The sequence below is a fragment of the Gymnogyps californianus genome, chromosome 6 (genome assembly GCF_018139145.2).
Source record: "Gymnogyps californianus isolate 813 chromosome 6, ASM1813914v2, whole genome shotgun sequence".
NCBI lineage: Eukaryota > Metazoa > Chordata > Aves > Accipitriformes > Cathartidae > Gymnogyps > Gymnogyps californianus.
In genome coordinates, this window is record NC_059476.1 from 23130151 (window position 1) to 23152548 (window position 22398).

Sequence of the window (22398 nt, forward strand, 5' to 3'; positions counted from 1 at the left end):
TAAGCACTTTCAAATTTTTACATTACCTAAAAATATTAAATAACTGCTTCTGCTAAATGTACATATTTTACTGTAATCTTTTGCTCTAATACTGTTTGGTGTTCTATTTCATTTATCAAAAAATCACTTCTTGTAGGAGAGGATCAATGCTTAGTACAGCTATATTTGTTTATGCTGCAACGTCGCCAGTGAATGGATATTTTGGAGGAAGCCTTTATGCTAGACAAGGAGGTAAATTGTTTTCATGTTTCAGCATTTTCGTTACATTGTTAAATGGAGAAGTTACTATTTTCTGATTTGCAGCAATATAGAAGTGTCCTCATGGAGTTAGGTCATTCAGATGGAATCCATTAAATTCTTAATAAACAGAAAATATTTTGAGTATATTTAACTTTCATATTATTTCCTATTCAGTATTGGCTGCATTTTCTAACTAAAGATAGCTGAAGTCTTTGGTTAATTTAAAAGTAATAAGAGCTAAAGAACTGTTAACAGTTGTATCTTATGAATTGCTTGTTATACTCTTGTATATAATTGTTTGGCTTGTGACATCCAGAGAGTATAATAGTCTCTCCCTCTTCTGTAACATGCTGTTAAACAGCTCATGTCATCTTCTCCAGATGACTCCTACATAGCCCTCCTCTATAGGTACCGGGGGAGTTATGTTTACTAACACAGAAAGGATGAGTATACAGTACTTACTAGACCATTAATTGTGGATAGGGAAGGCTGTTTATAGCATCTTTTAAAGAAGGTTATTCTACTTTCCAGTACGTGCTCTGCTTTTTACTTAGCAAATTCAAAATGAGTATCAGTAGAGAGCAGAAGCCCAATAAAATTGACGTAACAGATTTGGACAAGCTGTCTTCAAGTGCTCCCCACTATGCCTCTGAGTTATGACCATTTACGTCCTTGCAGTCCACTAGCTTCATCCATTCCCTATGCTGCAATAAAAGGGTAATCAATATCTATTATCTTCTACAGTGCTTTAGAAAAAATAATTCTGGTAAGTTCGCAAAAGAAAATTTGTATCTTTTTAGCATGACATACTTGTTAGTATTTAATCTCAATTGCACTCTAATCTACTCTTGAGTTTGGAGGTTAGATGTTTCTTTTCATGTGGCTTGTGTATAAACCTAGCGATTTGTAGAAAAACAGATCTAGGTAAATTAGGGTTGCTGTTCTAAAATGTACTGTGCTGTATAGTTGGGCCAGATTTGCATTTTTTTTCTACAGATATGTATCAAACTGTGAAACGCTGATTATGTTGCCTCATGGTGAAAATACATATGATGGTCTTGAAAAGCATATGCTAGTTTTCTGACTGTTTTTTATTTAGTACATATTGCAGATGCATCTATAGTGTATTAAATTTAAATACAGACAGTATTTAAGAGCATAGAAAGCAAAGGGAATACAGACAGTGAAAATTCTTAAGGTATTGCCCAAGAGGGTTTTTTTGAGCTCCTCAGGGAGCTCTAAACTTAGTAATAACTGCTAGCAAGAGTTGCTGTTCCCTTTATGCCTGGGGTTTAGAAATTACTTTCCTTTTACCTTTTCTGCTGTTGAAGATGTCTGAGTTCAATTTTGCTGTATAGTAAATGCTGTGGCATTTTGCTTTATACCAGGGATAGCAAGTTCCTTAATGCATCCTGAACGTATGGAGTCAGCTTAGTTGGGTCAAAACAACCCGGAACAGGTGCTGCCTCAAAGCAGCTGTAGTGCTGAGTTGTTGCGGGAGCAGTGCTGAGCTCTCGTGTGCTCTCAGGGTTTGAGCAGGCTCTGCACAGGGCCAGCTCTGCTATCTCTGTCGCTACTAATCTGCAGCTTACATATACACTTAAGTTTCATACCCTGGTTTCTTTGGCCAGCTTAGTCAGCATATGCTGTTCTTCAGCTGAAATGTTCTCACGTTGTATCCCTTTTCCTGTCTTCTCACCTGGCCTAATAAATGGATTAATTTGCTGCATCTTGTGAGTTGCCAAGAGTCAAGTGAAACTGTTAGTTGACTCTTGGCTCTTGTATCGCTGTAGTATGTTGTTACTTATTTCTTTCACCTTTTGGGGGGAGAATTCAAACACCTAAATTCTGGAGAGCTTGCTGATAACTTTTTAAACGAAATACACTGTATTTCACCAGTCCCATTGGAATGTCCCTTCTTACAGGAAGGCGATGGATAAAGCAGATGTTCATTGGAGCCTTCCTTATTCCAGCAATGGTGTGTGGAACTGCCTTCTTCATTAACTTCATTGCCATCTATTATCATGCTTCAAGAGCTATACCCTTTGGAACTATGGTGAGTCATTTTACTGGAGAATTTAAACACCACTGTAGACACAGGAAAACTACGTTTTAGTCTAAATACAATTGTGAGTCACAGCTTTAGCTTCCTAGTTAGAAATTTATTCTGGGAGGGGTTTAAGGTGCTTTAAGTATAATTCGTTTTAATCACAGTAGCAACAGCTGCTGGATGCCAATAACAGTCTTCTGTCTGCTTAAAATGACACTTCTGCTTTGTATTCAAGCTTAGTGTTATAACAACATGGGAAGTTAACAACTTTAATTTTCTCCTGGATGGCCAATGCAAACTGATTATAAGCTGAAATGCAATACAATGGGATTCCAAGTGAAAGCTACTTCCAAATCATAGCAGTCAAGCAGAAAAAAAAAAGATAAGGCACCAATATGAGATGAGATGTCCTGAGGAGATCTGGCTTTACGAAAATGAATGACTGTTTTCACTTTGTGAAGTGTTATTTAATACCTAGGTACGGTCTTGTGTCTGTGTATTAACCGTGTCGCTTGAAAAACAATGCTGATTGTATTACTTTCTCATTTAATCATGATGACTTTTCCTGTTTCTTGTGGCTTTTGTCAGGATTTTGTTTGTTGTGATGGCCCTTTCAAGCATCCTCACATAAGCCTGTGAATACAATGTAGGAACTAATCACTTGGCACTTCGGCAGAATTTCTGTTTGAGCTTGCAAGGGGTATTATTTGAGAGCAGAATTTTTTTAAATATGCACCATAAAATTGCTTTTTCTAATTTTGTGCAGTAGCACTGTTAACTTAAAAAAAAATCTTAATACAGAAAGGCTTGTTTTCTTTTCAATATCTGTAGCAAATCTTGAGATTTAACATTTTTTATAGCTTCCTTCTTTGCATATCATTTTTTGTGATATGTTAAATTGTTCAATCTATTCGGAGATGTTTGGGTAGCCTTGGATTTCTTCTTAGTTTAAATCTACCACAAAATGAAGCTTAGTATCACAAGTTCTGTCTTACAAATTGTATTATTTGGGATATAATCAAATTCAGTATGTGACTGAAAATACTTCTTAAGAACACATTGTTAATGAGTGAATGTGATAGAAGTCGTAAATGGTAATAAAAAGAGAATTCTCAGTTTCAAGCAAAGGCTTTCAATAATTTTTTACTGATGGAGGAGCCATTACTTTACATGTACATTGCTGGTTCTAGCCACCTTATTAGCAGTATTTTCAATGCATACCTAAATACCAAAACCACTACGTATAATATCAAGCTAAGCAAGTTTATAAACTGTTCACTTAATTTTTCTGGTTTTCTTCTTCAAGAAATTAGACTAAAATTCTATCTTTGGATATGTTTCTATTAGTCGGTCAGTGCCCCAAAGGAATATTGTATTGGTTTTTCCTAAGCTAGCAGCCATATACAATACTGTCATAAAAGTTTACAACATTGATCTTTGATATATGCAAAGAGGCTCTGTGTTACTGCTGAGCAAGCATTTATGATATCACATTTCTCGCTTTGGAGATCAGGAATGCTGAGGGAGGGGAATTCCACCTGTGCTGAAGTTTGTCTTGTAAACCTGTTCAACTGATTTGTATTTTAAGATCATGGAAACATGTACATGCAAAAGCAAATGGGAATATAAATCTTTAGGGGTCACTTAATCAGGATGTTAGGACTCTTTATACACAGTGATTTTAATGATCTCAAGGTTTTATGAAAGTGTTTGTATCATTATGACTGTGGCAATAAAACTTCAGTGGAGTTAGCAGACTTTTAGTAGGAGCAGGTTATGAATCGGAAACTTCATCAGAATAAGCAACGCTCTAATGGCTTCAACTAATGAAGCTGGTTTGTAGAAGGAAATGAAAGTTGTTTGAAATTACCATGTTATGCTTCAGGTTGAAGTCCCTGGGAAGCCCTCTGGCTTTATGGATAAGATACCTTTGTGTCTTCCCACCTTTGTTTTCGATGTAGAGAAGCTTCCAGAATTCTCTAGTGCAAACTTGCTGCTGCTGCTTTCTTGGGGAAATAAAACCTCTGCCATCTAAATGTACTAGAACACAGAAATTATTTCCTTTACTCTGGCATGTCTTGAAACCACCCTCCTTGATTTAAATTGCTGGCAAGAATTACCACCTCTTCTTGACTACTGTAAATCTGGAAAAAGCAGAAACCGAGTTGCTGAAAAAAGTCTCTGAGCTAAAAGGTTGCTAAGAGACTATGCTTAAATACGACATCCTGTGCTTTGCCCGTTTTGCGTTGCCACTTGCCAGTGAACCGCTAGGCAGTCTCCTCTCTGTGACTCAATTCCTCCCTCCAGACGGATTTTTCTGTGGAATGCAGGCAAGGGCAGCTGATAGTGTCAAAGCCAAGACATCCAGGCTAACGCACAGTTGCTGCATCTTTGATCTACCTGGTATCTGCTCTTCTACACTTTTGTCTTGAAATGCTCAAATTGGTTGGACTCTTCAGGACCTTCATACACCTCACTGTCATTGCAGTCTGTTTTGAACCTCAAAGCTTCATTCACCTTGTATAACTCATTCCCAATGTCACAGATCTCCTCAAAGATGTGGCAGGGACTGGGAAGATCCAAAGCTTGTTTCTGAAATCATTCTTCAGTCTTGGGACTCTGCCTTTAGCCCTTTTGGAAATACATGCAAGCCGTCTTACCGATACTGTGACAAACCTTCCGTAGTGAAATACACCATGAGCCTGAACAAAGGCTTAATCTCTTCCCTGGGATATCTTTCAGCTGCCCTTCCCTTCAAAATGCAATAAAGAATGTGACAGATTTTATTCAGATATGAGAGCTTTTTAAAACTTAATGGTTTAAAGCTTTCAACTCCCTAAGCATATGAAGGAGATGTAAAAGTCTGGGTTTTTTCTCTCATCTCTTCACCTTTATAGAAATGCAGTGGGTACTGTTCAATTCTTTGTTCTTTTGGAGCCCAAATTTGATTTTTCTGGGGTATTTTGTTTATTATATCCTGTTACTGGTGAACATAGAGAGTTCTGAAGGTGTTGTATGCCTTGACTTACCTTCTGTTGATGTTTGTCAGTCTTTTTGGTGTATTTATCAATCATCTTTCTATTTTGTTGTGTTTGAATTATGTGCAAAAAATGGAGCCTGGAACAGTTAAAAAGAATTTTAAATAATGGCAAGTGAAGTGACTTCTCCATATATGTTTGAGGAGTGTGGTGGTAGTTCTATGCAGAAATACTTACTAAGTAATGTAGAATTTCTACAGAGTACAGCATGATTGGATTTGAAGGGACCATCTGAATTCTGGCATTTCATAAGTTGTGACTGCTTATGTTGTTCTGTGTGTGATACATAATTTAAAGATTTCCATTAAGGCTACTATGACTAATGTAATATTCTGACTGCAGAATCCATGCAGCTTCTATTAAATTGTTTAAGGTGTACCATTTTTGTTTTGTTTGAGCAATAGGTTCCTGTGTGGCTAACGTTTCCAGTATGCATTTTTAATGATTTAATTAAATAAGGTTACGCACACTGAATTTCTCTTGTGATTGAGACCCTAGTGTTTGCATCTTTTATACCTTGTTTGAACTAGAAAAAAGTGTTTCCTCTAACAGATAGCTTAATCCAAGCTGCAGCCATGCCTGACAGCTTTAAGTTGATATGAGTATTGGCTGCCACTGAAAAAGGAGGACCTGGTAGTGCCAAAGATTTTCACGCCTTGAGCCAGATAAGGAAATACACGTGGCTAAAAATAGAAAAAAATCTAGTTACATACATTCAGCAGGGTGCTTCCCCAGATTGCTTGAAGGTGACAGTGGAACCCTTGGTCAAAAACCTCATTTTTGCTGAAAATAGACACAGCTTAATGCTTCTGCCTAAATTTTCAACAGTTCAATATATTACCCAAAGCAGCACCCTAGATTAACAACTTAGTTTTAATAAAATTAATAACACTTTATTTTGAAGCCTTCTATTCTTTTCTTGTTCTGTATAATGTTTGGCCAGATGATGTGCAGAAAACTGTTTCACTGTACAGATTCAGTAACCTCTATATGGGAGGAGAGTCTCATGACTGAGAGTGCAGTTTTGGTAGCTGACAGGAAAGATCAAGCTGCTGCTTTGACAGTTAATTTTTATTGCTTTTCTCCCTTGTGCATTAAGCAGTCAAGGCACCATAGCCTGCCAGTAGCTGTTAAATATTAGATATGCTCATAAAAATTTTAATTATCACCTTTGAATGAAGTTTAATCTACAGTTGTCAGAAAATATGAAACACATGGCACTAGAACATAAATTATATCCCTCTTGACAATGTTTCCTTTCAAATAAGGAAAACTGAATTCTGCACGTTCAGTCAAGGGCAGTAGAATGTTCTTTCCCCATCAAAACAAAACAAAAAGGGGTTAGAAAGAATGCAGGCTTGCTGAGGTTGACAATCTCTTCTATGGCAACTAAAACCTGCAAGCTAAATCAGATGTTCATGTATAAATAAGATACTTTGTACAAGAAAAATGCAACAGTCGAAATAGGTATGTTTTAATGTGCTGGCTTGGTAGAAAAACTCACGTAATTTGTCTTCAGTAGTATGGATCGTGGAGAATGTGTGCTTGTTTGCTTGATGGAAAACTGGGTTTGTAGATGTAGTAGATTTGCCTGTTTGCATAATTTGTGTTTTCTGAAGTGGTAATTAAAACTCTTCTCTGAATTTCTCTTGGCTGATATTACAGCAATACTTCTCTTAAAAGGCTCACGAAGACCTTTCTTGTCTCTGTCTGTCATGCAACAGCTGTTATTGGGGTTTGGTTTTTTTACGGTTACCAGTGACCTCTGTAGGGAGATGCTTCTGTGGGAGGGCAGAGCACATACATGTGTGGCTCCTGCCTGTGTTTCCTCTTACCATCTGTGATGGTGAAATGGACGCCAGTAAGTGCCTGAGCTGCTTTTGCCATTGTAATCACATTCTCTGAAACCTTTGAGGCAGAAATCTCATAACTTCATCTCTTTTTCAGTTAAGACACTTGTATACCCCAGTGCCCTGTGTTTGCTTCAGTTTGGATTTAAACTCTCTAGGTTTGGACATTGCCCAGCCTGCATCATCACTGCCCTTGCCATCTGTGGCAACAGGCACTACCTGTTCAGTTTGGGAGGGAGGCAGTGTCTTCACCTCAGATCTGAAATTAAGAGGAACATGCCTGAAAAGGCAGAAGCTAGAAAAGCCACCTATCTCCAGTCATCTCTCACATCCAGAGTAGACTATTACTGCCAAGAATGAAGAAAGTGATTTTCAGCAAGCATCAGTCTGAGCAGGTAGACTACCTTGGAGTCAGACAGCAAGTTGAAAGCAAGAAAGCAGATGCTACTGAGGTCAGCACAGTGTGTGCTGATTCTAACCGGTACCAGTTGTGTTGGTTAACCTACTAAGACCAGCAGGTTGCTGTCACCAGGGTGGGGTGAAGACAGAACATTCACATCTTTATCAGCTTGGACACCTTATCAGAGGCAGGTGGAAGTGGGAGGCATTCCTGAGCCTGCACTATGATCCATTCTTGCTTGCTTAGTTGAGCCTCCTTTGCACTGCAAAATCATCTCAGAGAATTTTTAGACTCCTGAATGGCTTCAGGAAAAAAGGAAAAAAAGTACTTCAATTCCAGCTGTGCTCAGAACATAGCATAGCATTAAGACAGGCAGCTCATTGTTTAACAAAACGTTGACTTTACCTAATGCTGCTTACTAGATTTCACTGAAGATGCTAGCTGTTCTGTCTGAAATCAGTTCATTTTTCAGCCAAATGGTTAATAGAATGGAAGATGTTACATCATTATCAGTCATGCTTTGACTGATCTGATAATGAAGCCACAAGCACTCAGATTTTCTGATGGATGCCGATTACATGTGTACTGGGGACAGGTTGGCAGTACTTACTGAAGCCATTATTCAAGGAACCTTGGTCTGTCTCAGCTTGTTTTATGCAGATAAACATTTTATATTTCAAAGCTGCTGCTGAGTCAGTCTCACAGACAACACAACAGCCAAGCCCTGCTGGAACAAGTTGGGCCTTCTCCTTGCCCACCTGATTTGAAGCCATTCAGCTCTGCAGTTGGTGTCACTAGAATGAGATGCTACTGACTGCCTTTTTTCACCTAGGAGTTTGCCAGCTAATCAGTAATGAGGCCTGGATGTTCCTTGCTTGGTTCGTTGTCCAAGGTTATATTCTTTTCATGTGGATTCCCTACGGTAGATGTGTTTTGCAAGATGGACAATTACAAGCTACTAAGTTTTGTTCAGGTGAGCTTGGAACCCAAGGCTGTTCCTGGACAGTTTCTTTCTGCAGTAAAGCAGTGGATTCACTTTCTACCACTATCCCCGGTAGGGGGTAACTTCCGAGATCAAGAAATGAAGCTACAAACATCTTGATAACTGCAAGACAGTTGTGGCTGGATGAGCAGTACAGATGCCCTTTCACGCTGCCTGTGTCTGAGCTTTCTGCCTCAGCCAGGTTTGAAACCTACCTGCCGGAGCGCCACGGACAGGGGCCACCCGACACACACGGAGGTCCTTGCCGGGCAGGAAGCAGAGCAAGCTCTTCTTGCAAATGAAAATGGTTTCAGTATGGTCAGATCAGAAATTATTTGGATCGTGTCCAGGCCTTCGTTCTTGAACATCTCTTCTACCCACTGCATCTCAAACAAGCTGGGACTTTTTGGTCAGTATTTTGGTAAATTTAGCACTCAAGATGATGTTCTTTGATGTTTCCAATACTTTTTGACATTTTTCTCTGAAAATTCTCATCTGCTCATTCTTTTAGACTGAGCAGTTTTCAAGGGCAGAACCTGCATCCGTTAAGTGAGTTGTATACTTCTTCTGTTAATTTATTCTTAGGCAACCTCAGTGTCCTACCTAAGACACTATGCTTGCTTACCTGTGTTTTTTTGAGTAATGGAAGAAGATAAATGGGAGATACTAAATATGTATTAATTGTGTAAAATCTGCTTTATTATTGGCAAGTATAAATACTATTTAGCTTTTCCTTATTTACCACTGAAGCTTCCTATTTTGGTGGCTCATGATGTAATTCTTTAATAACCTCTCCTCAAAGATATACAAAGCAGTCTGGACAGTGTTTCTGCTTGTTGACCACCTGTTTGGTGTACCCCTTCTGTGAAGCATGAAAGCTTGCTCCATCCAACACCAGGCAACGTTTTCCATTCACATCTGGCCTAGGCTGGTAATGATATACAAGTCAGTAACAGAGGGATAACGCACTGACTGTTGTCAGATGTTGCCTTAAACTGGTGTGATTGACTTAATGCTAAGTTTGTATTGAGCTAATGTAGTGCAGGTCTTCATCTCATGAAGCCTAGCAGTTCCTGCTTTTCAGCTGCTTGCAGTAGATTTCTGTAGATATAACATATGTGAACGGCCTTTATTTATCCTGGAGTAACTACTTCTTAAACAAGTCAGTGTGTGGCTCTTAGACCTGGTCCTCTGTCCATTTTTTTTGGTTTAATCTGCTGCCATGGACTTTGTGTCCTGACGGAGTGAAAGACGAATATAGCTTCTTTGCTCAGGAGGCACCAGAGTGTACACAGAGCCTCACGCAACAGTGCTTTTAAAAGGCAGTATTTTTATATGTTTGCATAGAGAGGGTCACAGGGTCAATATTCAGAACTATGGTTATTGCATTACAGGCAACTGTTCTGTCTTTAATTATCAATATCAAAAAGTTAACAAACTGTCTAATGCTAATTCATTTTGTGCTAAAGAGTTATGAGTAGAATGTTTTGCTAAACACTTTAAATTTTCCCATTTTGAAAGATAAAAATATGTTGCCTTCAAGGAATAGCAAAAATAGAGCTATATATGTATGCTGTGTTGTGGTTTAACCCCAGCCAGCAACTAAGCACCACGCAGCCGCTTCCCCCTCCCCCCTCCCAGTGGGGTGGGGAGAAGGAGGGGAAAAAAAAGTAAAACTCGTGGGTTGAGATAAGAACAGTTTAATAACTACAGTAAAAATAAAATACACTACTAAGAATAATCATAATAATATAATAATTGTAATGAAAAGGAATATAACAAAAAAAAGGAAATAACACCCAAGAAAAGACAAGCAATGCACAATGCAATTGCTCACCACCCGCTGACCGATGCCCGAGCAGTGATCCGCCCCTCCCGGCCAACTCCCCCCTGTTTATATACTGGGCATGACGTTCCATGGTATGGAATACCCCTTTGGCTAGTTCAGGTCAGCTGCCCCGGCTCTGCTCCCTCCCAGCTTCTTGCGCACCTGCTTGCTGGCAGAGCATGGGAAACTGAAAAGTCCTTGGCTTAAGAAAAGCGCTACTTAGCAACAACTAAAACATCAGCATGTTATCAACATCATTCTCACACTAAATCCAAAACACAGCACTGTACCAGCTACTAAGAAGTAAATTAACTCTATCCCAGCCGAAACCAGGACAACTGGAAAAAAGATGATTCATGGTAAAATTTTAGGGAGGCTGTTCCATTTGAAAGAGCTGGAACATTGGCTTGACTTTGCTGCATTGTGCATAAACCTAATCTCTATATGTAGGTAGGGCCATTGTGCTTCGAAATTTTGTATCTGTGAATACCAGTGGTCACTTGTGTCTTTGGTAGTCCGTGTTGTTAATTACCTGGTTGGTGAATAGTGGAGAAAATTGAACCCAAAATTTTGATTGGTAGCATTCTGACATGGCTTTGCAATTCTTGTTTGGGTTTCTTTTTTGGATTGGATTAAAAATTTTGCACCCAGCAATTGTAGTTTTGTATGCAACTGCCTAACTGCTGGATGTTAACTCCTAAGGATAGCGCACTCTGCAGAAGTTTAAGAGAAGCTGACAAAATTTTCTGTGAAGTACCATGAAGATTTCCATTTCATTCCTTTGCAATGTGTTGAGTATAATGATTAGATGAAAACAGTAAAAAAATCTGGAATCGTTCTGCTCTCTCAATTGACACAAGAAAATATACTTAATAATGTTTATTAGGAAGTTTCTCAGGAAATAAATAGTTCCATTTGATAAAATAGATGTATATTGACTAATGCTTCATAACTACAAGTATGATTCTACAGCAATAACTACTAAGGACTAATATATTCAGAGTGGGTTGGTTATCTTCTTTTGTTGTCTTTTGCCTGTGTTTTTTTTTTTTTAATTATTATTTTATTTTTTGCTTACAGGTGGCAGTGTGCTGTATTTGTTTCTTTGTCATTCTTCCACTGAACCTTGTTGGTACAATTCTTGGCCGAAATCTGTCAGGACAGCCTAATTTTCCATGTCGTGTCAACGCAGTGCCTCGTCCCATACCAGAGAAAAAATGGTAAAGACAACCATGCATGTTAAATAGATGTATTCACTTCAGTACATTTAAAAATGACTTTTCAGATGTGATCATTAAAAGTTGTTCTAGAATAACTTTTTTTATTTGAATTGAGTTGTGTCTAGGAGAACACCTCTACTGACATTTCCTTAATATGATTTTTCTGTTGAATAAAAAAACCAAGTGCAGTTAATGGTTAATAGTTGTAGCAGATTTTACAGTCCTGGATCACTGGTTCACATTTGGCCTGAAATGCTCTTCGGTCTCTTATGTAAAAGGGATGGTCCCAACCCAGTTCTTGTATGGGTGTCTTGAAACTAAACCTTTCCTCTTTAGTTAATGCCTCTTACAGATTTAGGATTGAATGTGCCTTGGAGGCAGAACTGTTCTACTTAGTGGTCTCCATATACAAGCTGAGACGTATTTGCAGGGTGATGGTGGTGAGAAGCTTGCAAATGCTGTTCCCAATTCTGCACTTTTGTTGATGGCAAAGAGCCTAAAATACTCCAGGTATACGGTTTGAATTGCGAATGACCCTTTATTTGAAGTGAATATAAAGGGGTGGGTGCCTAGTCTCGAAAAGTAGACTTGGGTTTTTGGAAAATCATGAATGCAGTCACTTTTTCCTATTAATTTAATTCTGAGATGGAAGCAGCAAGCTATGGAAATGAAAATATCCTCAGAGGATTTTTTAATAGATTTTTCTTGCTTTCCCTGTTCAGAGGAATGGAACAGACAAAGTGAAGGGGGCACTGAAACGTGTACACCCGCGATATCCAGGAAGTGCAGCACACTTAGTCTCTTGTTACTGGTGGGTTGTGCAGCTCAGATGCTAGGCTTTGATTTATATTGTGACCTGTATCTTGGGAATCTGATGGATTTTTCTGGATCAGCATGACAGATAAAAAGAAAGAAGATACTTCTCTTGAAGATGATGAAATTGCACACCGTCAACTTAGACAAGTCTCCCTATAAATAATAAAAGAAGCTGCAAATTATATCACTGGTTACTAGCTAGATTCAGCATCATTGCAAGTACTGCACAGAGGTCACCTTTAGGAAGTGACAGTATCATCTACAGGTAGTTGAGTATTCATTTTTGGCCATAGGCTCATGACTCAGTATAGCATTGAAAATAAACACTGGTTCTTAATTAAATAACCATTACCCTGCAAAATTTTCTTTGTGCTTTTTGCTGTATTTGTAGCCATCAACAGTTTTGAGTTTTCACTGCCTTCATTCAAGGCTAGTGGATGTTATGGGGCTTGATTGCTTAAGCCCTTTTTGGGCAAGAGAGATTCTTTCTGTAGCCTTTAAGGCTGGTTAGATGCCTAACCTTATACCTGTAGGTGATAGGCATGAGACTTATGTTTTGTTTCAGTTTTCCCCAAGAATAACTCATCCTTCTACCTGTACACATGACATCTTTGGGAGAATCTTCTTTCTAATATGCTGGTATGATACGAGACAGAAATGTTCTTATTAGCATGCCTTTTACGTAATTCTCTGTGCTATATTAATTATCTGGTTATATGTCTTAATATGTTTATAAATGAAAGATTAAAATTGTCCCTAAACTATTCTTAATATTTTTCAGGTTCATGGAACCAGCTGTTATTGTTTGCCTAGGTGGAATCCTCCCTTTTGGATCAATTTTTATTGAAATGTGAGTATGTCAGCTGTTTGCCAATTTGATTAAAAAGTATAATAATTTAAGTGCAATTACAATATCATTTGCATATTTTGTTTACTCTCTTCAGGTATTTCATTTTTACTTCATTCTGGGCTTACAAGATCTACTATGTTTATGGCTTTATGATGTTGGTTCTGGTTATCCTCTGCATTGTGACAGTTTGTGTGACTATCGTTTGTACCTATTTCCTGCTAAACGCAGAGGATTACAGGTGGTAAGTATTGCATTATTTGCATAGTTAACCAGATTGTGAGAGTTTTATAGAAAAGTAATGTTCTTCAGTCTAGATGGGTCTTTTCAAAGTGTCCCATGTCCAGATTTTAGCTGTAGGGAATGAAAGCAGTTCTTGGATCCTTTCTGTACAGGAGCTTTCTGTGTGTATGTGCATCTGTGCGTGCATGTATGTATGTATAAAAAAAAAAAATACATCAAGGCACACAGGAATATGAAGAAGGATCATCACTTGCTATCAGTGGTAGCTGTTGCCCTAGAAGCTTTTGTCACTTATAGCAGACAGCATGTAGATTCTGTTAAATAAATCTGTAGAACCAGTACACTTTATTTTCAGGTAAGTTTTTAGCACACTGTGCATCTTCTTGGGAAATCTTTCGGTTAGAAGTATGATGGACATGTGTGTTTACTTTCAGGCAATGGACAAGCTTTCTTTCTGCGGCATCAACTGCGATTTATGTTTACATGTACTCCTTTTACTACTACTTTTTCAAGACAAAGTAAGTGGTAGTTTTCTTGCTTGAATATCAGATTACCGTATTGCCAAATAAGTTTATTGAGAAAAACTGGGGAAAATACCTAGCATAAATTTCTATCTTTCTTTTTCAGGATGTATGGCTTGTTTCAAACATCATTTTACTTCGGTTATATGGCAGTATTTAGCACAGCTTTGGGAATAATGTGTGGTAAGTTTCAAATATATTGACAGTTTTCTGTCAGAATTTTTCAGACTATCATGTTTCTGATTTTAGCTCTGTGGTTTTGGTGGCGGAGTGTGTGTGTCTGCAAGATGTGCTCAAAAAAGCTTACAGTCTTTAAAGAGAATCTTAGAGTTCTCTGCTTATACTTGGAGATTTCTGTGGATTGTGTCTTCTGATAGGAAGATAATTTATGTACTGTGCAGAGAATTTCACCCTCAGTGCAAGCTTGAAAGACTCAATATTTGGCAAAAAATTCTGCAAAATAAATTTCAAATTAAGTTGAGTCCATGCTAGCATTTTGTTTCGGAGTTCTTACTGTTGCTCCAAGACAAGGAGCTAGGTACACACCCATTGAGGCATCAGTGGTATCGCAATACTGAGGATACTACCATCTGTATCTTGTAGCATGTATATATGAGCGTGAACAGAACAGAAAGGACTGACACTTCAGGATAGCATTTGGGAAATAAGTATTGGAATATTCACAGGTGAGGAGAGTGTGGAGTGCTCCTGTGTGCAGCTGGATTTCATTGCTTTTTAAGATACTGTTTTGACAGATGTTTAGAAAAAAACATAGTTCTCGGCATGGAGGTCATCTGATAAAGTCAAATATACTTGTCACCTGTTAGCTTTATTTTTATCCTTTGCTGTATGACTTTCTGAAAGTGCTACTTGGTTCTTTTGCACTTTCCTATGATGTTATTTGCTTTTTATGTGTAATCCTTATTTAATAGTTTCCTTCTTAATAGTGAATGAATAGTCCTATAGACTCCAGTGGAAGGATTTCTTTGAGTTAGATATTTGAGACACATGATGTCTTAGAGGAACTTACTTTCTGTAAAGTATACATTTCTTGATATCCCAAGAGGGTGGGTAATTTCACAATGCTTTATAAAAAGGAGAGGGAAATCATCTCTTAACTGCTGAGTACCTGTTCCCCTTTTCTCTCCCTTTTCTCTCATACAATCTAATCTTGCTTCATCAGGTTCTTGGCACATTACAAGACTTCCCTGCTGTTCTGGTAGTCTTGCAGCCATTTTTTTTTTCTTTAATAGGCTTATACTTTTCAGCTCTAATCTTTTCTTTTTAAAGTGTTCAGGCTGGTATTGATTAAAATGTCTATGATGCAGAAGCCAAGCTTGCCCACAAGTTTCCATAATTAAAATGTTTTTCAAAATATGGAAAAGGAAGATTGTCAAATGCTTTCTTGTCATGGTAGGACACTACTTGATGGAATATTAGAGTAAAATCCAAATTTATTCAAAATCAGAAAATACTTTAACACATTAAACTTTATTTCCACAGCTCTATTGAGATTTCTTTTTGTCTTTTTAAGTGTGTTGGAAGAGAAGCTGTGAGATTCCTTTTTACTGAGAACTCCCATTTTCAGCATGTGGAGGGAAGAAAAAAAAAAATCCCCTGTCAAAAAGCATTTGTCTAGGGAACTTGCTGCCATTGAGGTCTAACAAAGACATTTGTGTTAAAGAATTGTGCAGCATGCATGCTACTGACTGTACATCTCCTGTGAAAAGTGTGTAGAGCTGTGCTTTGGAGGCTCACGCGAATGGATGTGTTCAGTATCACACAGTTGGATATGAGACGAACTAGTTAGGGTCCAAAGCAGCCACAGGGAAACTCTCTGCAGGCTCGTATCATCCAGCTCTGGTTTTAGTGCCCCTGACAATGCCTAGTGAACTCAAATCCCACATGTGGTGGGACACTTTGATCCACAAAGTCTGTTGCCCTCTGCAGAGCATCTCAGTTCTGGGACTGGACAGTAGGGAGCCCATGACAACTTCCAAACCTTTTGAGCTCCTTGTGTTTCCTTCTTGGTGACAGAAAAGAATAAAACTTATTCCCCAACTCAGTGGATGGCTTAGGAGCTAGGTAGTATAGAAAGACCTCTTGCAATACCACACTTCAGCATCCAGATAAATACTGTAAGAAAGATTGAAGGGCTTTTTAAAAAAAACCTTGTGCTTAGAAAGTCATAACTGTAGTAACTGTTAATTGGTTTGAAGTAATAGATGGGAATTAATATTTTTCTGTTTTGTGATTGCTCTTCCTCACTATTTGGATTTTTCTCTTTGTTTAAAAGCTTCTTGTTCTGCTGAAATATGCTTGCAGTCTATTTCTGCTAAATCTATATAGGCCATAACCAAGTTATAAATATCATCTGATAAGGTGTTCAATAAATAAATAAAATCATTCCCTTTACTATGGATTTTTTATTCAAATGAGCCAACTGTCCTGCATTTGTTTCAGGAGGACATTCTTTAGTTGTCATTGTCTAGGGTTTCCCCCTCCCCGCCCCATGTTTTATTCAATGCCTGTGAAGTAGCCTTAATCCCTGCCTTGGGTATTGGCCATTAGTGGCCTTCATGGATAAGGCTCCTGTGATTCAGAATAGGTTATGATTTGTTTATGGGGTTCAGAGCTTGTGGTCTCATGTGACTGCTACTCTCTACTCCTCCCCCTCACTTCCATCTCATGCACACATTCTCTAGATCTCAAATGAAACACAATTAATGCTTTGTTCTCCCAAATCTCTGTGATATCTGGCATCACATCACTAGAGAAACCCTCGAAGAACAAGTTCTGGAATGTATCTGAGTTTAGCAACTAAAATGGGCATTGGATCTATTGGCGGTGTCTGCTTTAACAGGCAAAACATGATGAGTCTTAAAACAGGAGTCCGGTGCCATTATTTTGTCCATTTACTGCATAAGACAGAAGATGAGTTGACAGGCTGTAGAATTATCTGCGTGTGCTCCTGTATGACTCCGAGCTCACGTCGGCTCCTCTGCACAGCCTGTGCTTGGGTCTGTCTGAATGCTGTACTGGTCTCTCCTTGAACTGCCAGGCCTTCCCTCTGCTGCGCCCTCAGCACACTTAACGCTTACAAGCAGCAACCTGATCTTGTGTGTGCTGTATTTGTTTTAATCGAACTCTACTTTGTCCATGTTAGTAATACAAATCCCTCATTTGCTGGTCGGTGGAATGGTTGTCATGATATTTATACAGCTTGAAATGCTGTGCAGCGCAGAGGCTGACTCCACAGGCTCTTTACCACTCCGATAGCATTGGAACGATGCATCAGGTTTGCCTTGTGCAGATTTCCTGGTTAGATATGAATGTTGGGCTTTTGGGGGTCTAAAAACCAAAATTTTGTGAGAGTTTAATGGCTGACCTCATGAATTATCCAGTCCCCAGGATTTAAAGAACTCTCCAGGTTCTGAATAACTCTGGTCAGCAATGCTAGCTGCAGGTCTGTACGGTCTTAATTTCTTAAGGCAAAAAAACCTTCATATTTTTATTGGAAAATGAAGTTTTGGCAGAAAACTTTTAGTGTTGGTTAAGCTTTTGTGTTCAACACATCTTGTGCAAGTCTGGTGCATCCCAGATCACTGAAAATGTTGTTTCATGCTTTGTTCTGGACTTTTCTGTATTGCTTCAGGGAAGCAAAAGTATCTTTTCTGTTTAAAGTCTGTTCTTTACTGAGCATCCAAACATTTGATGTTAGGAGTTTTCTCTGTAGTGAGTTACAGGCCCTGACTTCTCTGTCCTTTTCTTCCCATATTTTATGATGTGTTATTCTGGCAATCTGACAGCAGTTGTCTCTAATTCTTGCTTGATTTTCAACTTCACTTCTAACCTAAGAATTAGCCAAACTGACTTCCACAAGGCTGATTTACTCTCATTTTGCTTGGAAGAGATGAAGATATTCCCTGCAGATATTGTAAAACAACAGTATTTACTGAGCCTGGCAAACCTGAGGTTCTGGGTTTGACCAGGTAGGTTGCTGAATCTCTTTCTGAGAAGAAGTCTTGGTCCAGTGCGTTCTTTCATTTTTCTAGATGTCCTTAGTCCTGCAGTATTTTAGGTTTAGCATAAACTGTTGCCCGTATCAAAAACCCAGTGACCTGTTCTTTTATTACTGCTGTGACAATGCGTACTCTGCTCATGACTCTTACTAATTTGAAAACCACAGGTTGCAATTTCCTTTAACTACTAACTGCTACTAGTTTAATCTCTTTGTACAGACCTCCTTGGAGTTTTAAGACTCCTGGGATGGGGATCTATTATTATTCGTGCCTTGTGGGAAGGAAAAAACCATCTGCCAATAAAACGCTCATCCAGAAGGCATGTAACTTATAATAAAAACCCGCCCTCCCATCCACCTTCCCTGCAGAGTGGGTGATTGTATGTTTTTTACCCTCTGTTCAGAAAAAGGGACCCAGTTATTGGCAGCAGTAGGGGGGCTGCTATATTTATCGAGGCCAAGTGAGCATGGCCTCTTGGTAAGATGGCTTAATGGATTTAGATTGCTAGACTAGGGGAGTTCTTGCCAGACGTTCGCTGGAAGCATGGATAATTAGAGTTTGAGAAAAGTATTGCAGGTAAATAATTTTCTGTGTGCAAAGTGCATGCTTTATGTGACTTTCTCTGTTTAAGTGTGTGTGTTTTATATTGCTGGCTTATTTTGATGATCAGCTCTCTAACATATTCAACGTTTTCGGTTTATTTTGCAGGAGCTATTGGTTACATGGGAACAAGTGCCTTTGTTCGTAAAATCTACACTAATGTGAAAATTGACTAAGGAAATAAGAAAATTGAACTATGGATCAGTTCCTGTTTTCATGGGGATGAACTTGCACAACAAAAAGCGCGAGAAGAGATTTGGGTTTTTAACACTGGGCACTATATGGGTCTCCGTTTTGTGGATGGCTTAAAGTAACATCTATTTCATTGATCCTAGGTTCTTACTGACTGCTTTCTCCAACTGTTCACAGCAAATGCTTGGATTATATGCAGTAGGCATTACTACAGTACGTGGCTAATCTTCCCCCCCCCAAAAAAAACAAAAAACAAAAAACCTAGCTCATTAAAGATGAATAGACTAGCTCTCTTCAGTGAAGAGGACAAACGGTTTATTTAAAGCATTTGTTCCATTCAATAAAAAGAGGGAAACTTGGCTGCTAAAACTACTTGATTAGTAGTCTTCCTGGTACTTAACATTTCTAAATTATGTAAAAATGCCGTTCCAGAAAGATTACTCTTCTGATTTTTACTGCCATTGCCAGGATAGGAGGTATGTTTTATATTTTGACTCCAGGTGCTTTTTGGTTTATTTGCGCTATCAAATATACCCTACACTCATTTGTTTAAAAAATAATTTAAAAATATATAAAAAACCCATATGCATGTAATATATCAGCTATTGTTCTAGTTGGACCAACTTCCCTTTATTTATCTTTAAAGTAACATCCAGCTACATCTTAAATCCATCCAAAGAAAATACAGTCTGAAGACGGGATGTGTTCTCTGCAATGCAATTTACTGTACAGTTAGAAAGCAAAATGTTGAATGAAGAGGATTGTTTGTTTTTTAATAAACGCTTTGAGGTCTAGATTAAAACAAAACCATCATTTTAACTGAATGTCTAAAGTGATTCTCCTTTTTTCCAAGTTAGTCTTGCATTTTTTTTTTTGTTTGGGTTTGAATGAAAATTTTCCTTTAGACCTTATACAAGGGGTAATAAGTGTATATAACATTAAATAATGTAACTTAGGTGTAGATCCCAAATGTATTTGGATGTACAGATTTACTACAGAGTACTTTTCTGATGATTCGGTGTAAAAATGTGTGAATTTGGGTGGCTTTTTACATCTTGCCTGCCATTGCATGAAAAGTTGGGGTTTCTTCACAATGTGTGTATGTCATGATTTTCTGTTCTATTTCCTTTCTCAAGCTCTTACAGGAATTAAATTTGTAATTTAGAACATTTTAATTTTTGTTAATCCTATCTGGACACTTGTGCAACATCAAAAGCACAGTTGCTTTAGAGTGTTCAGAAAATAAAATAAACTTTTCAGACAAAAATGTTCTGATTGTGAAAATAGATGAGTTTGCAATTGAAAATGTTTGAAAAGGCAATACTGTTGAACGCCAGTTTCTGTATACAATATTAGTGTGGTTTTCAAATATCAAAACCCCATGCTTTGAATTCAGAATTTGCTTACAACTGTATGGTACAATACAGCTCCAAAGCGGATGACCAGCCCAAAAAGATTCTTCTTGGCTGAACTGTTTGTGGAGAAATCTGTTTTGTGATCCAGCTAGTGTACTGAGAAAAGTGGGGGCAAGTGTGGACTGAAATAAATGGGCAAATAAAGGTTAAGTCTTTCTAAAATGACTGTTAATTATGCACTGTATGTAGCTAGAAATATCCTGAATGTGTTTGTGACAGATTTGAGAGCCAGTCGGCTTGGGGTTTTTTGTTTGGTTTGGGTTTTGTTTTTTTTTTTCTTTTGTAGGCATCTGCCACATAAGGATGTCTTCATCAGTGTGGCTGTCTGAAATAGAGCACCTGCTGTGGAGAAGGCAGCTTCCTGAATTTAAAAAATGAGCAAAGTATTTGTATTGATTAGGACTGTATTGTCCCTATATAAAAAGTACTGATAATGCAGTAGCCACAATGAGAAACAACCGTGCTTTGGCAGTGTCGGGTTGGAGGCTGGGAGAACTGAACTGATAGGTAATAGTGAGAAGCAATGCATCCTGGTGTATATGGCTTCTGAAAAGTATCTGAGCTTTCAGCTCTGATTTCCCTGGCCAATTTTAACCAATTGGTCAGAAAATAATTAAGTTTTGCTTCAAGTGAGTGCTTGGTGTCTGTAGCTGAACACTGTGCCATTTAAAAGATAATTCTTTTTTTTTAAAGTACAGGCTGATTTTAAGATGAGCTTGTAAACTGGGTCAACAGTTAGTTTTCCTTTGTTCCAAAACATGGAGACTTAAAGCAAAGAATGGGTTTTGTACTAGTTCTTGCTAGTGCATACAGCTGTGGGAAGCCCTCTTTTCATCCATGTTCTTCTAAATCTGAAGTGAGAAGCCATTATCTCCACACAATAAATACATTAAGTACTCCACTGAGATACAAGTTTTTTAAAGGGAATATTTTGATAATGGGTCTGTTTCTCTATTTAGAGCAGTGCTATGTGATTAGTCTATCAGAAATGTCACTAAACCGTTTGTGAATTTCATTTAATCACTTTTTAATGCCACAGAATGGTGGGCTGCCTACTTGCTTTCTCTATCCTCTGGCATTATTAGCTTTCGCATACCCAGATAGGATTGTATAGCTTTTAAAGTGACATTGAAAAGATACTTACTGCACAGGCATTGCTTTTGTTTCTGCAAGCACGTTCCTCTGGAGAAGTACTGTGTTTAAATAATTGACATTTTTCTACTTCCACCCTAGCGCGTAAGTTGGGGGTTTGCTTTGTTTTCCCCCTTCCTTTTGGTTTCTGAAGGAGTGCAAAATGTGACCAGTTTTCGACAGCTTGTCTTTATGGTTGCTATTTGGGGCAAGGCTATTTATTTGCCCCCCAAAAACTGTGGGTATAGCTTGAACCATCTTGCTTAATAGAATTCGGAAGCTCTCTGCTTAGATGATGTAGTCCTTCCTCTTTTATGGAAGAAATAAAGATCTTACAGCCAACACTCCTCTTTCCATGGTTGTTTCTTAGGAGTTTCTGGTTCTTGAATTCAAGCTTTTTGATAACTCTCCAGTTGGCCACTCAGTGCTTCTCTTCCCACTTCTGGTACAGAGGCCAGAGAATTGGGTAAATAGTTGGGTAGCAATAGCCAATCTTGATCAAATGCTTCAGATAAATACAATTGTAAATCTTTTCAATTGAGGCAGAGTGCATATAGAAAGCATCTCTGGTACTTCATGTATGAAAAGTGGTGAACACTGGTTTGGAGATAATGGAGACTGCAAATAAACATTACATTACACTCTTTTTTTGATGTCTGAATGTTTTGAAGCAACAGTGTCTATTAATTCCTCTCCAGAATTAACATTCCAAAGTGTGTAAAGGGCACACAATTAAATTGTTTTCTGTATGATAGTCTAGGTGTATTTCTTTAATAAGTTTCAGGTAAAAAAGCAAAACTAAAGACCTAATACTTTTTACACTTTTGGTGCTAAAACTGGGTAAAATTGATAGCACGTTCTTATCACTATCGTTACTGCAGATATGTTACAACAAATGAGAAAGTTACATTTTGCTCTGGCTTCAGCATCACCACCATCTAGCCAGGTTTGCCCAATGAATTATATATACACAGCTTCACTGAAGACAGCAAAATTGTGTAAC

At 38.2% G+C, this 22398-nt stretch overlaps 1 protein-coding gene across 2 annotated transcripts in view; it reads left to right on the plus strand.

Annotated features, from left to right (window-relative positions):
• TM9SF3 (transmembrane 9 superfamily member 3) overlaps positions 1 to 22144 on the plus strand; it is a 57812-nt gene extending 35668 nt beyond the window's left edge. For both annotated transcript variants that reach the window (XM_050898554.1, XM_050898553.1), the window contains exons 8-15: positions 137 to 231; positions 2166 to 2296; positions 11469 to 11608; positions 13206 to 13274; positions 13369 to 13515; positions 13949 to 14032; positions 14142 to 14218; positions 18766 to 22144. In XM_050898554.1, the coding sequence (XP_050754511.1) occupies positions 137 to 231; positions 2166 to 2296; positions 11469 to 11608; positions 13206 to 13274; positions 13369 to 13515; positions 13949 to 14032; positions 14142 to 14218; positions 18766 to 18833 (811 nt within the window). In that variant the 3' untranslated portion in view covers positions 18834 to 22144. The remainder of the gene's footprint in view (positions 1 to 136; positions 232 to 2165; positions 2297 to 11468; positions 11609 to 13205; positions 13275 to 13368; positions 13516 to 13948; positions 14033 to 14141; positions 14219 to 18765) is intronic.
• The last annotated feature ends 254 nt before the right edge of the window (positions 22145 to 22398 follow it).